General features: G+C 36.0%; 1 protein-coding gene across 1 annotated transcript in view; it reads left to right on the top strand.

The window, feature by feature from the left end:
* The window catches only part of LOC107722045 (ras GTPase-activating protein nGAP-like), a 67,110-nt gene that overhangs the window by 15,036 nt on the left and 35,901 nt on the right, over positions 1–16,173 (top strand). Inside the window, exons 2-3 of the mRNA XM_016530272.1 lie at positions 8,228–8,355; positions 9,181–9,307. Coding sequence (XP_016385758.1) covers positions 8,228–8,355; positions 9,181–9,307 — 255 coding nt within the window. The remainder of the gene's footprint in view (positions 1–8,227; positions 8,356–9,180; positions 9,308–16,173) is intronic.

Here is a 16,173-nt window from a genome sequence, read left to right on the forward strand (position 1 = left end):
TGTTCTGGAACAGTGTTGTAAATACAACTTAACCACTGATTTCTAGTCGTGTCCTCTTTTGGAAGACCAAACAAAGTAGTTTCGCGTGTTAGAACGAGCCATTTTAGGTAGGTGTGGCTGACTCTTAACTTTTATAAAGAATATCTCTTTGGATTTGAGACTTTAGTCTTTGCAACTTTACAGATCTTCTTTATGCACCAAGAGCTTGTAACACTCCAAAGAGAAAGGAAAAATTGAAATCGCATCATATGACCCCTTTAAATTTCATATAAGGTGGTATTAAAAAGGTCTTAAAAAGTCTTAAATTTAACTTGTTCATGTCTGTAGAAACCCTGTAGTTAGCTTAATTGATACTTAGTGTTAAATTAACATCTATTATAAATCATACAACACAAACTGCAACATTTAAATGAGTATTTTACTCTAAAATGATGTCAAACCATCTCAGTTTCCCATATTTAATTTAGCTTAGAGGAAGATTTTTAATAAAAAATGACTTTTTTGGTCTATATGTCTATGTCATACTAACCTAATGTTTAACTCCAGATGACTTGGAATATAGTAGATGAGACATACGGGCCAATTTTATTGTGCTTTTTCAAATTTTGGAGCTTGATTGCACACATTCCCATTTAAATTTATTCATATGGCATTTTCTTTTTATGTTCCACAGAAGAATGAAAGTCATGGGTTTTGCAGCAACATCAGGGTAAATAAATGGTGTTTGGTGAACTGTTTCTAGGGTTATACCACTGAATGAAATTGCAAGGTGTGTTTGTTTGGTTGAGGTGAGTTTAGTTTCTTGGCAAAGTGGTGTTTTAAAAGCAGGAGCCGGTTGAGTTTTCTCTGTGTTGGCAGTGATTAGCAGTCCCAGGCATTCCCTCGTCTGAAACCTCATCCCGGACAGGTGGTATGACCTCTCCTTCAGCTGAAGACATTCCAGGCAGGGCTGCAGGGGTTAGGATTACCCTTCATCGGACACATGCAAGGCCGGTCTGGGCCTCAGTGGGTGTCTGTGATCATAGAGATGTACATTAGGCCTGTCCCGGTCAGTGTCATGCACATGCTCCTCTCAGATGTTTGATCTGCTTGTGACGTATCTGCATGCCAAGTTACTCAAACATGCTGATGCAACACTGGCTTGACTCGTCTGTTTTACCTTTTTTACTCGCATAGATAGTCCACACATGCCTTATTGATTAAATATTACCTCAGATGTCTCACAAACATGATGATATCACATTATCATCCTGTATCACACATGGAGCTTTAATCTAACACATGCATGCTCACTTCCTGCTAGTCCGTCTGAACCTTTGCTGACCTCTTGGGTGAGCGCTATTTGTGGGCTCCAGCTCCATTACGGGGTCACAAACTGGCAGCTCTTGGGATCAGCTGGCAGCCACCCTGCAGTAATTGTTTTCAAGCTGTGCTGCTGCACAAACAAACATATGGGCGCACGTAGGACCATGTCTAGGACACCCACACGGTTACAGTCTTATTACACCCTTTCTGGAGCCCAGGTGTCTCTCTACACACCACGGCTCACTGCTTTTAAAAGAATTGCCCTCACAGCTCAATGTGTATCTTCAAGGCCAAAATTATCAGCACAGAAGCTGTGTATGATGTTCACTGTTTTTTGTTGTTGTTTTTTTTTAAATTATCAATTCATTTTTGATTTACAAAATGTAAATGTTATGTGTAATGTTTGAAAACTTGAATGTTTAATAATTGTTTGACACACGTATATGTATGTATATGTAATCATTTTTTTTGTTATTTTTTTAATTATGGTTTTTTTTTAAGCCTTCTAGTGGTGCAGATTAGCTGTTTTATGTCAGCTAAGTTTATATTTTATAGTGTCCCTAAATGAATAAATAAATATACTATAATAATAATAATACAAATATAATAATAATAACAATAATAACAATACAACCTATATTTATAAATAGCCTTAAAATAACCATCATTATTATTATTATTATTATTATCATCATCATCATCAGTGGTGTTTTGTACTTTCCAAATAGTAATATTAATTATAATGTCATAATGTAGTTATGTATACATTATTATTATTATTATTATTATTATTAATAATAATAATAATGTATACATTGTATAAATTTATTATATTTATAAATATTATTGTAATTATTATTATTATTATTATTATTATTAGTGTCTTTGACTTACTGTTAAGCAGCACTGCTTCAGCCATACACATTTTTACAGATGTTTTTTGGCTGTTGCACCATGTCTCACATCTTTATTTTTACATTCCAAGTGTTGCATTTTTAATAGTGTGTGTCAAGTTAAAAGTAGTCCATACTTTTCAAAAGTCTTGAGGCCACTGTTCCATTCCTTTGCACTTCTTGTAGCAGCTAGAATATGCCTCCCCTAAGAAGCTTGTCCAATTGGGGTCAGGTAAACCTGAAACCAGCCTTATTTAACAGGGCTTCCTTAACACAGATTAGTCGACTAGTTTTTCAGACAACTCTCTAGTCATCTTAAAAATATTTAGTTTTGCACATCCCCATCGAAAGGGGTGGCTTCATTTGTGTCTGTCATTTTCGTTTCCCCACAGAGGTCACCTGATCTAGCCTTTGGTTCTGTGGTTGCATTTCCCTTCCAGAGAAATGAGTGTTTGTTCTTTCTGGTACATTTTTCAAGTCTTTCTTATGAAATACTATAGCAATACATTTATTTAGCGAGAGATACTACCTTTTTGTGGGGGTTTATTCATCCCCTTGTCTCTTGACATTTTAACCGACCTTTCTGTCATTTCAGGGTTTGATTAGTATCTGTTTTTCCCCCCTCGCAGAGCATGTTAAGTAACATCCTTTGCGTGTACTCTGTCATTGCTGACGCTGCGCTTCAATCTAGAGGATATTTGGAGTGAAAGATGAGTTCAGTTGAGGATGATGGACACGCTGAACTCTGCAGAAATAACATTCGTGTTAAAATGAGTTTCTGCAGAGGTTACGTAACAGGACTTTTTGAAGGACTTTGTCAGGACAGATGTGATTTTCACGCTAGATTTCAGATGACATACTCACACTTAACTAAATGTTCCCTTGCCCGAACACCTCAGGGAGGGGGGCTTTATATACCGCTGATATATTTAGCAGGAGATCACAGTAATTAGGTTCCTGAGCAAGTGTTAAATGTTTTGCCTTCTCAGTGGACTAGAGAGACTCTAGTTTGTTTTGCTGTTACTTTGCCAATCTACAGTACATTCATCCACATAGAGAAGTAGTCTTAAAGGGGTCATATGATGCTGCTAAAAAGAACATTATTTTGTGTATTTGGTGTAATGAAATGTGTTTATGCGGTTTAAGGTTCAAAAAACACATTATTTTCCACATACTGTACATTATTGTTTCTCCTCTATGCCCCGCCTTTCTGAAACGCGTGATTCAGACCAGACATAATTAGAATTTTTTCTAGAAAAAGCACATGGACTATTTAATTAATTTACATGACATTTCCAGGTCTAAAAGTGATATTTTCTTATATCCATTTTTAAAATAACTTTAACCCTGGTTCATCCAGAAAGAAAGAAAGAAAGAAATTGCTTGATTTTTAGTTGTTTTAACTTAATTTAATGCTTGTGTAATGCTTAATTTAATGTCTTATTTCAAATAATTCATGTCGTCTCGAGGCCCCCTTAAAAGTTTGCGGAGGCTGAAAACTGCTGGTTTAGACACCTTTAAAGATTACATTGTTTTTATTTGATTAAATTTTTTTTTTTTTTTCAATTTAAATTTAGTTGAATCATGGAAAACCTAAAATATTAATGGATTTTGTAAAAATATAAATTCCCAGGCCTTAAAAATTCATTAAAAAATTAATATAGTGTTAAAAATCATGTAAAGTTGATGCTGTACACGGAGCCTCAGGAAGCTGAATCCTCACTGAGCTGCAATTAAAGTCTTTTTTTATTCTTTTTGTATGCCAATAAATATATTTCTTTAAAATCTATTAATTCAAATAATTGGTACCTAAAATGCAAATGGAACAACCTCTATTCAATTACTGTAAAAAATAATTGTGCAATCATGAACAACTAGAAAGAGTATAGAAATACTTTGCTTCAAAAAAGGGTGGCAACCCTGTATGTTGCATTCTACCAGAGAATTAGTTTAACCAAGGTTTTCTAAAGCTTTTAAATAGTTGTCATAATTCTGCATAGCATTCCTGCAAATTAAGTCAAATAAATGAATCTGCAGTGTATAGCCTTCCATATGCAATCAAGACTAGTTCAGTGAGAATTCTCAGCTCTGAAAACACTATTGAGTTCTTTCCAATGGCGAGAATAAAGGGCTTTGAGAGGCTGTTCCATCTGCTGGTTTTGAGAGATATCTGTGATCCTCACTGTTCACTGGCCCTTTACTCTCCCCAGAGAGAAGCCGTGATTTGCACATAGCTGATATGAACAGGCGCGGGTGAACGCCGAGGCAGTGAATCCGTACGGGATGCAATTAAAATTCCTGAAATAAATCTCCTTCGCCGCTGCATTGACAGTCTGTGGATGATGCTGGTTGATGAGGTTTAAATAACACTGATACACAGAGATTAAAATAGACAACTGTTTTTGAAATTCAGATGCTAGCGGCGCACAATTTACACATTTGTAATGCAAATATTGGTGTTACTGAACAGGGTTATTTTCAAATCTCTCGTGCCTGGAGAGTCTCAGTATGCGTAGATAATTATGGAAGATATTGTGTTCCATCAGATGGAGTTGTCAACTGCTTTCCCAACAGCTTCACACGTTTCTTAATGGCTTATGAGATCTCTGGAGAAGTCACTTTATCTCACCCGTCCATATGTTATATGCTGCCACTGTGTTGCTGAGCGCGAGCTGTCGTCTCAAACAGACAGGCTTTAGATTGGACCGGCTCCCTTCACTCCCACACATTTCACCTCCATCTTTCCTCAGCCGCCTTGAGTGGAGCGCCGCCAGTCTCCCTCGTTTGCCTTCCAGCACTTATCCAAACACCCATTAAAGCATGTCTGTTTGCACAGTTGTATGCTTGTTTGCAGAGCAGTAAATAGAAGAACCGTTTGTGTCGTTGTCAGTGTTGAGCTCGATCTCTCCTGAACTCTTTTGCTCACACCTAGGGCTGGGTGATATTACCAATAGTCACAATATATTCATGATGATCAATCTCTGGTGATATAACATAATCAACACTGTGAATGACTTTAAATTAAAGAGATAATTCACCTAAAAAGTATATGTCTGTCATCATTTAATCAACCTCATGTCATTCATGACTCATTTGACTTTTTCCATGGAAAATAAAAGGAGCAGTTTGTCCAAGCTGCTTTTTCCATAAAATGTAAGTGTACAGAGAGCCAACTGAATCTTAATAGCATTTCTGGTTTAAGATTTATTAGCAAAAACAACATTTAAATCATTTGGTAAGTTTGATTCATTTCTAAACCTGTTCTATCTGTTTGATTTGATTCATCATTTAAAAAAAAATAATGTATTTCTTCAATTTGTATATAATATGTTATTGTTAAAATGCACTAGTGTTCAGAAGTTTGGAATTGATTTTAGTCCAAAACTGTATTTATTTGAAAATACAGTAAAACCACTGAATATTGTGAAATAATATTATTACTATTTAAAATAGTTTAATACATTTCAAAATGGAATTTATTTCTGTGATGGCAAAGTGGAATTTTCAGCAGCCATTACTCCAGTCTTCAGGGTCACATGATCCTTCAGAAATCATTCTGATATGCTGATTTGGTGCTCAAAAATGTCTTCTTATTATCAATGTTAAAAAACAGTTTCATATTTTTGTGGAAACCATGAAACATCTTTTCAGGATATAGAATAGTATAGAAAGTTCAACATTTGTCCGAAATAGAAATGTAACAGGTGTCTTTACCGACATTTTGATCAAATATTGCATCCTTGCTGAATAAAAGAATAAAAAAGATTTTTAACAAATTAAATAATTTTTGCTTTATTTTTAACTTCTTTTTTTTTTCTTCATTTTTACAAGAAACATTTTAAATCTATAGCAACTTGTGCTATATTACTGAAATGGTTTCTCTGATTTAAAAAAAAAAAACCTGTAAAAAACTACATAATTTATATCAAATATCATCAAAAACTTTTTTTTTTTAAAGACCACCAAGCCCTATTCGCAGTGTATTTTTTTTCTAGGTCTTTATTTTGATCAGTTGGCTCTCTTTCTGAATCTTTCTATCAGTTCTCTGTCCGCTCATCTCCTGATCTCACATTGTTCAAAGAACTAATGTTTTTTTCTTTCCCCCTTGTGCATTTTTGTTATAGCATTGCTTTAGGCTGATAGCTTATGTGGAAAAGTCGTGGGCAAGATGACTGCGTTCAATAAACTGAGCAGGGATGCAGCAGTCACCCGTCCTCTTGAGACACATTGCGTCACTTTCTTCTGCGTCTGTGTGGTGTTAATTTAGTCATGAGTCCTGGGAAAAACTAAAGTGCTGCCACTATTGGCCCAGTCGGCTGATCCAGAGTGACATCAGGGCGGGCTGACCTCTGACCTTGAGTCCTGACATGTTCTTTCTGTGTCTCGCTCTGGTCAACCGTACAGCAAAACTGTCAGCCAGAACTGATTGATGAAGCTTAGCGAAGGTCTAAATGATCAATTAATAGACAAGGAGGACCGCCAGGCTTTTTGTCAGTAATGTTTACTGACAAGTGCTTCCACTGGTTGGTATGTTGATATGTGGTCGTTCCCAAAATACACTCAGTGTCGCTCTGAAGGTGACCTAGAACGCATCGAATCCCTCAGTTCTTGCTTTCAAAAAGCAGATGTTTCCCTTACAGGGTTTGTTTGTTTGCTCTGAGAGAGATGCAAAGAATTATGAGCTTCCTGGTGTCATTTTCTCCCACTGAGATTGAATCCTGTGAAAAAGGTGGATTGCTTGAGCACATGAGCAACACTATAAACTAGTATAACACTGCCCTCTACAGGCAGCAGTGTGCAGAACACCATACAGTTCAATTACAGTTGTTCAAAGGTGAAATCAAAGTTTATAACTTATTGTGCAAGTTATTTCGAAAAGAGAGTCTTTGCAATCTTGTGACATCACCAATCCCTTTTTCTTTTTCAACCCTTCCCAGCCATCCGCCAAAGTCCGCTTTTCTCAGTCCAGTCAATTACCAATAAATAAACTCTCATTTAGAATAAATACAATTTTGCATTGCTTTTTTCTTGTTGAATATTCTGTTTTACTCAAACAAAAGTCAAATAGTGAAAGTGTGCGGTCAGTAATTGTTACAATTATTTTAATAAATTCATTTTTATAAGTTCTTAGTTTAGTTCAGCAGGGGTACATTAAAATTCATTAATTTCAAATAAATGCTGTTCTTTTGGATTTTCTTTTTTTAAATCAAATAATCTTGAACAAATGCGTCAGTTGCCATAAAAATATTAAGCAGCAAAACTGTCTTCAGCGTTAATAATAATAAGAAATATTTCTTGAGCACCAAATCAGCATATTAGAATGATTTATGAGTCATGGATACTAAAAATTCAGCTTTATTGTTTTACTGTTACTTTTTTTTTAATAAATGCAAAATAAATGCTGCCTTGATGCGCGTAATATACTTTTTAAAAAAGCATTACAGAATATTTTTAAAACCAACCCCAAACCTTTGAACAGTAGTGTAGTATTTTTATATATACTTGATATTTTTTTTCTGTTACCTGACACATTTATGAATGTAATTGCAGCTTTGTATTATCCAATCAGAAATGCTGAAAGCAGCTTTCTGCCCATGAGAAACATTTGAGACCGCACTAGCTGTTTGTCCTAACAGTGGAGGACAGTTGTGGAGACCGTTGTTATTTTTATAAATCCATTTGATGCTGCTAGTGATGCAGAAATTGCTCACAGCAGCGTTTAATGAGTCCAGCGTGACTCATTTTCTTACGAGCAGCATCATTGTCCAGAGTCTATTTTTGTGAGGTGAACTGGTGATTAAATAAAGAAGAGAAGAGAGTCTGTGCCTCTCTGAGGGCCCTTGTCTATTTCTGCAAGCTGTGAGGGAATATGTAGCCTGCATATTTTGGAAGTCCCATTAAAAGCGATGCTCAGTCCTGAAGTTTTAGTCTGAAGAGAATCATAGCTGACATGAAGAGAGCCTGTTTTTGTGGTGGTCCTTTTCTGTGGCAACCCATTCTGAGGTGTTTTTTCTGTCCCCTGTGCACAGATGTGAAGGGTCCGCCCAGCCACCGCTTCTCCTGCGGCCAGTCGCAGTTCATGGAGCCCTGCGCTTGGGAGAGGAAGTACTGCATCCTGACCGATAGCCAGCTCATCCTGCTCAACAAGGAGGAAGAGGTAAGAGCGCTCCTTCCCTGTGCTTTATCCCCTCATTCTTCTCTCTTCCTCTCCATCAGAATGGAGAGCGAAGGACAGTTAAATGAAGACACGCAGATGATGTTTGTGCTTTGTTGTACATTTCCCCTGGTAAGGGGTTAAATGCGTCGTTTGCGGATGTAATTTTGATTTGGATGGGATTAGTTTTCCAGACAGTTACGTCTGTGATTCGAATAAAATCACAAAGTAAATTTACCTGACCTCCTTAAAGGGTCAGTTGTTTTTGAAAAATGAAAATTCCATCGTCATTTACTCACTCATGTTGTTGTTTTTCTGCGGAACTAAAAAGAAGATATTTTAAAGAATGTTGGTAAAAACTGTTGATGGAAGTCAAAGGGGACCAGAAACTGTTTGGTTAGCAACATTTTTGAAAATATCTTCTTTTGTGTTTAGCGGAAGATAGAAATTCATGCAGGTTTGGAACAACTTGAGGGTGAACTATTTTGTGTGAACTATGCCTTTAAGGAAAACTAGTCCCATCCAAATTGGTCTTGATAGTTAGAGCCTCATTTTGCACAGTTTAATGATTTGTTCTCTTCTTTAATGAGTTCCAGCACATTACTCTTGCTGTGCAAGCCAGCCGATTTCATCTTGAGGTTATGAAAGGGAATAATCAATTCACTTAATGTATTGAAATAGTTTCTGATTGACGGATTGCTTTCAGATTCGTTTAAACGGTTAGTTAATTAGTAGCGCTGCCAGGAAAAGGGGCTTTCTGGCCCACTGTTAGAATGTGTACCCCTGTGACCTCCACCCACTGACCTCTGACTTCTGACTTGTTCCCAGATGCCATCTGAGGTCCGTGAAAGCCCCACAGCATCCTCATCAAAGGGTCGCAGCCTGAGAAGGACAGTTAGTGTGCCCTCTGAAGGACAGTTCCCAGAGTATCCACCAGAGGGAACCTCCATGTTAGGTAAGATTTAAAGTATGTGTTGTTTCTGTTATGATAGCAAAACTACTATTTATGCTCTCTGTCTGGCAAAATAAACACAGGAGTATTCAAGAGGAAACTTGAATATATTAGAGAGTTTTGATGGGGTTATCAGATAATATTAGTGATGTTTATTTTTTTGTTTGTCATTCTTAATTCCATCTATTTTTACATTTTAGATTATATAACACTCTAAGTTTATTTTTAATTTAACAATAACATTTAATAACATTAATAATGTGTTAAATAGTTAAAAATGATTTATATCAAATAAAGATTCTTTCATGTTTTTAATTAATATTGTCAAAATTTACTGTAACATTTCAAATAGTTTACATTTTTATGGTTGTGGTGCAAGAATAATGTAGACTTTTAATATCAGCCATGTATCAAAATAATTATCAGTTGAAGCTATTAAAAATGTAATAATACTGTTAAATGTCATTTTTATCAAATAAAGTTTCTTTCAGATTTTTTGTCAATATTGTGATGCCAATATTCACTGTAGCACTTTAAGTAATTATTGACTTAATAATTTATTAATAATACTGCTAAATATGTTTTTTTTAGATTTGCTATTAATATTGTGCCCAATGTTCACTGTAGCATTAAAAATATATAATTTAAAATTTTTAATGTACAAAAATAGTATAGAGATTTAATATCAGATATTTATCAGTTATCAGATATAAAATCAAACTAATTGTCAGCTTAAGCTTTAAGCCATGATTTATTTTTTTATGTATCAGTTTAATTTTTATAAGTATATTTATTTCTAGTTATGCTCAGCCTCAGACTAATTTTTTTATCCACTAGAAACTTTTCTTTTGCAGTCTCTTTAAAATGATTTTAATCATCTTTATCCAGTAATCATGAACAATTGGAAAGATCATTGTTCAAAAGGTTTTGAATTGCTGATTCAAACAGTCGCAGGACCTCTAGTTACTTCGGACAGAAGCTTTTTTGCTCTGTCTATAGGGTTTCAAAGATGAAGCTTATACCAGGGGATCAAATGGCACTCTTTTAGCATTTTCTGTAGCTTTAACATGTTGTTAAGCAAGCACGCTCACACTGCAGCTTATAGCATACGGATTTGTGTGCTAGCAGGCAGAGCAGTAGGTGAATCATGAATGAAATCACGTCAGTAGGTGCATTTGAAACATCGGAGCCATTACTCCTGAATCCACTGCCACAAGCACGAAGGATCAGGATAACAAAGCAGTGGATTTAACCGCAACACCGCAGGCTGGGCTTTGAAAAACACCAGATTGGGGGCGAAATATGCATGCTAAAAACTGCAGAATATTTCACAAAACAAAGATCAGTTTTGTATCAAATGCATAATTATTCGCATATATACACACCGCCCTCATTGTTACAACATGAGACTGTTTAGTCTTGCTTTTTTTCAGAGTTTATTCACTCTCATGTTGTTACTAACTTGTATGACTGACTGGCTTCTGTGAAACATAAAATAAGATATTTTGAAGAATTTTTTGTCTGCTTTTGTACATATAATGAAAGTCAATGGGGTCCAAAACAACACTGGACCCCAACAAGTTTCATTATATGAACAAAAAAGGATAATTTTCAAAATGTCTTATTTTGTGTTCAACAGAAGAAAGTTAAACAAGCTTTTAATGGCAAGAGGATATGTTAATGATGACAAAATGTAAATTTTTGGGTGAACTATCCCTTTAATCCAAACTGACACAGATGGGACGCTCCCTATCCAGAATTTTCAAAGTTCAAGTTGTTCTGAAAACAGGTTAATCATCTGATTCACCTCTCCATATCCACACCTTTTTCTCATAATGATTCATTATGTTTGGGTACGTTTGATCTCGCGACCTTTGTGGGCCGGGCAAGCTTGTGCGAGAAGGAGTATAGAGGAATGTAATTTTGCAGAACAAAACTCACTGTTGTTACTTTGTTAGTTTTCTCTCTCTCTTTCTCTCCGGACAGCGTTTCGTTCCCTCCCAGGCCTAGGGGGGGCAATAACTGAAGCTGCCCTCTGACTGGTCTTGCATTCAGTGCCAGTACGTGCGGGGGTGCGGACACTGACCCAGTGGGCTGGTTGCTAAAGGCAAATGAAAATGCCTTAGAAAAAAAAGAGAAATGCACAAATCTCTGTGACTAAGAGAGTCATTCATTCTCCAGACCCTCCTAAGCTGCACCGCCACAGATTCAGAGAAGAAGAAGAGGGTTATTTATATGTTAATGTTCGCTCTGTTCGACAATGAGACACTCCGCAGCCAGGGTGGTGAGGGAGAGTCCAAGATTTCTATGGCCATTCAGAACAGGTTGAGTCTCTAGAGAGATACTCAGTTTGTATGCTTTCGATCTGTGAATCATACATATTTTTTTTTCTGTTGTTGCAATGAGGAGAGATGTATCACTTATTGAAGCTCCAGCTCCGTCTTTCTTACGGTTGTCAAGACAATGAGGTTCTGACTTCTCTCACATAGCAAACAGAGCTATTTATGTACTTGCAATTAGGTTTGAATTGTGGATGTTCCTTCCACACAAAATCTGGTTTAAAAGATCAGATTCTTCTGCTGAACACAAAATAAGATATTTTTAAGAATGTTTCAGCTGTTTTTGTCCATACAATGAAAGAGGTCAAAAATAACATTAAACCCTTTGGCTCAGAGACATTTTTTAAAAATGTCTTCTATTGTTTTCCACAGAAAACGTAAGTCATACACATTAGGATCTAAATGAGTATGAGTAAATGATGGCAATTTTCATTTTTAGGTTAACTATCCCTAAAAATGCAATATTTGAAATGGCAACGTTCTCTTTAAACTCTTTGCTTAGTAGTAATGATGCATTTAATCGAGACTAAAATAGAATAATGGAGATCTATTTTGGTAGATGAAATGCATCTCATTCTATTGTTGCACTAAAGAATGTCCAATTGATTTAGCTATTTATACATGTTGAGGCGAGGAAGATGACTCAGCTTTACAGAATCCACTAATATCGGTCCCCAAGTCTGTGTTTCCCCCCTGAGGTCTTTGTGCAACATATTTTAGTGTTTTGTTGAAACAAATAAAAAAAGGATGAAAATAGTTCAGAGAGCGGTGTCATGGGGCATGCTGTCCTGAGAAATTCACATTTTACGTGGTGGGCAGATCAAAAGAACTTCCTGGCGTATTTAGGGCAAGAAAAACTGCTACTAGTGTGTTGATAGCAGAATGTTGTTGTTATGCTCGTTGGAAGAAGGAACAAAGTTTAAGGCTATATGTATCAGATCTATCTGGATGGCCATTATAGGAGTTATTATTATCAGCTCTTTCCTACAGTTTTCTCAGTTCATTATAGATGCACATAATTCTACTTGTTTGCTTTGGCCCTTTGGGTGCTGCAGTGTAATTTTCAGTTTCTCTGCATCTTGAATTTTAGATGAAAATCATTGTAATATTTGTACTGCAACTGGTCTTTTTTCTGGCACTTATTGTATACTGAATTGTGATTGTCATCTTGAGACCTTCATCTGAAGTTGCATTTTGGATTTTTCTCCTTAAATATGTTTTTAGGAAGCCACTGTTTCCAAAAATTAATGATGTTTATGCATATGTTGTTTTGGGGTGAACTTTAGAGAAGTGTAAAACTGCAAAATTGCAATGCTGGGCTTTTAGGGTTACAAAATTTCACATTTTCAAAATACAGCGATATGATTTAACTGTCTCAATGCTTTCCTAGCTAGTTAGAAGGCTGAAATTCTGATATGTTAATCTCAGAGCTTTCCTCTGTCATCCTGTAATATTCCTCCACCTCGCAGACTCCCCTATAAAGTAACTCTAAATACATAGTTATGAGCTTGCAGTGCAATTGCTTTGACCTCTATAAAAGCTTTTTCAGTGCGCTAGAAGACAGAAGCTTTAGTCTTTTCCTCTCAGAGCAACCATCTTGCACTCTATAATAAAGTTTAATCCAGCTATGATTTACTGAATTGGCTTGGTTGTGTGAATAACATTAAAATAGTTGACAGTAAAGTATGCATTTCTGCAACATTCAGATTCTATAGTGTCTCATATTTTATTTTTTGCAATGTTGAAGTATTTTTATCACTAAATATCTAAGAATTAGGGGAAAACTACAGATCAAATACCTGAAGATTGCTAAATTTGATCTAAAACAGCATGTTGTCAGTCGGCAGTGACCATATTGTGTGACTTTGGCATGCTGGGAGATTGAAATTACAAATATTTCCTTGCCAGACTTGTTGCTATGATACATTTCACAGTGTGAGCTGCTGTTATATGTAGCTTCAACCCATGTTAAGTGGAAAAATAAGCATTACTTCATTGATTTAAACAGCGGGTCCCAGAAGATAGTTAAATGATAATCTGTAGCATCTTAACACTGCAAACAAATTTTGTTTACACTGAAACAAAACTTAAATCCTAAATGTAAACTCTATTCTTTTTCTGTATTGCATCATATTCAGAAAATGTAAACATACAGTATTGTACTGCTTTCTCATGACTTCCATTCTATTTAATGATTTATCTTAAATAAAACTATGCTAATGCTCAGAAAAATAAATTTAGTTGTACATCCAGCTGCCTCACTTCCCCCATTCATTCCACTATATTGTTCTGCAGCAGTGAGGGTTTCCTGTTCTTTCTCACGCATGCAACAGGTGAATGTCTTTCTTCAGTGTTACACAATGAATGAAATAGTGCAGCCATATTTTTATATTTCTGTTCTGTTTATTATTTAGCAGGATCTGTAGCCTACTATATTAAGTCATTGGCACATCTGTATTAAAGGGGTCATATGATGCGATTTCAATTTTTCCTTTCTCTTTGGAGTGTTACAAGCTCTTGGTTCATAAAGAAGATCTGTAAACCATAGTTTTATTTATTTCTTCCTTTTTTCTAGTAACCATCATATTCAAAGCCTATTTGGCTTTTTCTTCGGTAGAACGACATAATTGCCAGTAAATGACTGAACTTTCATTTTGGGTGAAATACCTTCAAAACCAGGGATTTAGCTTGTCAACGTGCTTGATTTATTGGATAAATTTCCCTGGTAATGTAATGTCTGAAGATGGACAGTGTGCAGTCGTCTGTAGATAAAAGGATCCTCGGAGAGGACAGCAGTTGTTGTGCTCTTTTCAATAGACTAACAGAGAAAAGCGGAGTGGGTTTGACTGAGACTGACTGGATCGAGCTCAGGCTTTACTGCATTCCTCAGTGTATCGACTGCGTGAAGGGGTGTGAGAGACTTCACTTACTAAACACAGGCTCGGCTCAATCTGCTCTCTGAGATTGTTTCGTTTTGTATTTGCGGAGGGATGTGACTATAACTGATTGCGGGATCGATATCAGCCATGGAGTTTATAGGTATGTTTTTCGCATCGCTTCAACGGTTGTGGAGCCACACGGCAGTAACTTAGTTGTGGGAGTTTTAATTGATATTACGTTACGTACACATTTGAGACTTTGGTCTACTACTAAGTAGTATTATAGTGTTGTTATTAGTGTTATTTCAAATACTAATACAGCCATATGATGATGTAGTGTGTATGTTGTCTGAAGTTGAAACGGTTCTGTTTGGAATTGATAAACTGTTCTTCTTAATTTCATGACGTGTACGTTTCCTAAACTTGTGTTTCCCGCCGTTTCGGACGAAATCAAAATTAAAATACTCTGAATCTAGTGTCTGAAACATACAGCGTGACTAGTGTAGTCCGATTCCCCAAGAATGACTCTTTGATTCACTACTATAAAGAACCGACTCCTAAAGCGCAGCCCAACCGAAGTAGACCGATTCCTGTGCAAATGACTCTTTTGAGTCGGTTCATTTTAGTGAATCAAAATATGATACACTAAATTAATCATTCAGAGTTGTTGCTAATTGAAACGCGTGCAATTATTTATATTGTCGTGTTTTAAACCAAGAATTGTTGCTGTTTGTGTTGTACTTAAATCTCGTGGTAATCGATAATTTTTTATAAAGAAAAATAAATGAATTAAATTTGAAGTAGGCTACTAAAAGAATCGTTCATGGAACCGGATTCGGAAGGATTCCCATTCCTCATTTTTCAGGGCTCTGGTTTTAAAAGTGGACGTTTTCCTTTGTCCGGTTTAATTAAAGCCTAATTTAGATTAACAATGGCTCGTTGTCATCGTGCCTTTAACATTAAGTAGAAGAAAGTATCGATTCTTCCGCTTGCCTGCCCCCCTATCCTTCATTAACGGTCACCCCTCCTGGCGTCCACTGCTGTTATTTATTTATTTGCCCTTTTAATGTCATCTATCGTATTGTGCTCATGTATTAAAGGGGAGAGGGATGCTTCCATTGAATTAATCAGTTAATAATTAATAAGAGAATCTGATGTTCCTATTTTATTTATTTCCATCTTTACATAAAGTATAATAGGCCATTTTAGTCATGTATAGCAATACTGTTGTATGTGGGTGTATAAAAGCAAGTATTCTGCAATAAAAATAATGTATTTATTAGATTTTGTTATTTATATGTATGGAAAGGCTAGATTACAGAGAGCATTTAAGATTACAAATAAACTATGAAAATGCAGAGATTGCTTTCAGAAAGAGAGACCTTTCTTTCAAGAGCATGCCAAAAAAGAAAACACATGAGTGCCATTGCCATTATAAATATCAATCAAACTCCCTTGGGATTTGAGAGTCCTAAAGCATATTGAAGTAGGCTGATTTGTCATGGAAAAGATTGTTTGGATGTAAACTCCTGCTTGGCGTCATTCAATCTTTGTTGTCCTTTGCCCTGCCCCCATCTGACAGGATTTTTTACACTGTCAGGCCTGAAACTTGCTTTGTGACTCTGAATACCTTGAAATACCATAGTCTAAA

This window comes from Sinocyclocheilus rhinocerous, unplaced genomic scaffold (assembly GCF_001515625.1).
Source record: "Sinocyclocheilus rhinocerous isolate Xijiao unplaced genomic scaffold, SAMN03320098_v1.1 scaffold484, whole genome shotgun sequence".
Taxonomy (NCBI): domain Eukaryota; kingdom Metazoa; phylum Chordata; class Actinopteri; order Cypriniformes; family Cyprinidae; genus Sinocyclocheilus; species Sinocyclocheilus rhinocerous.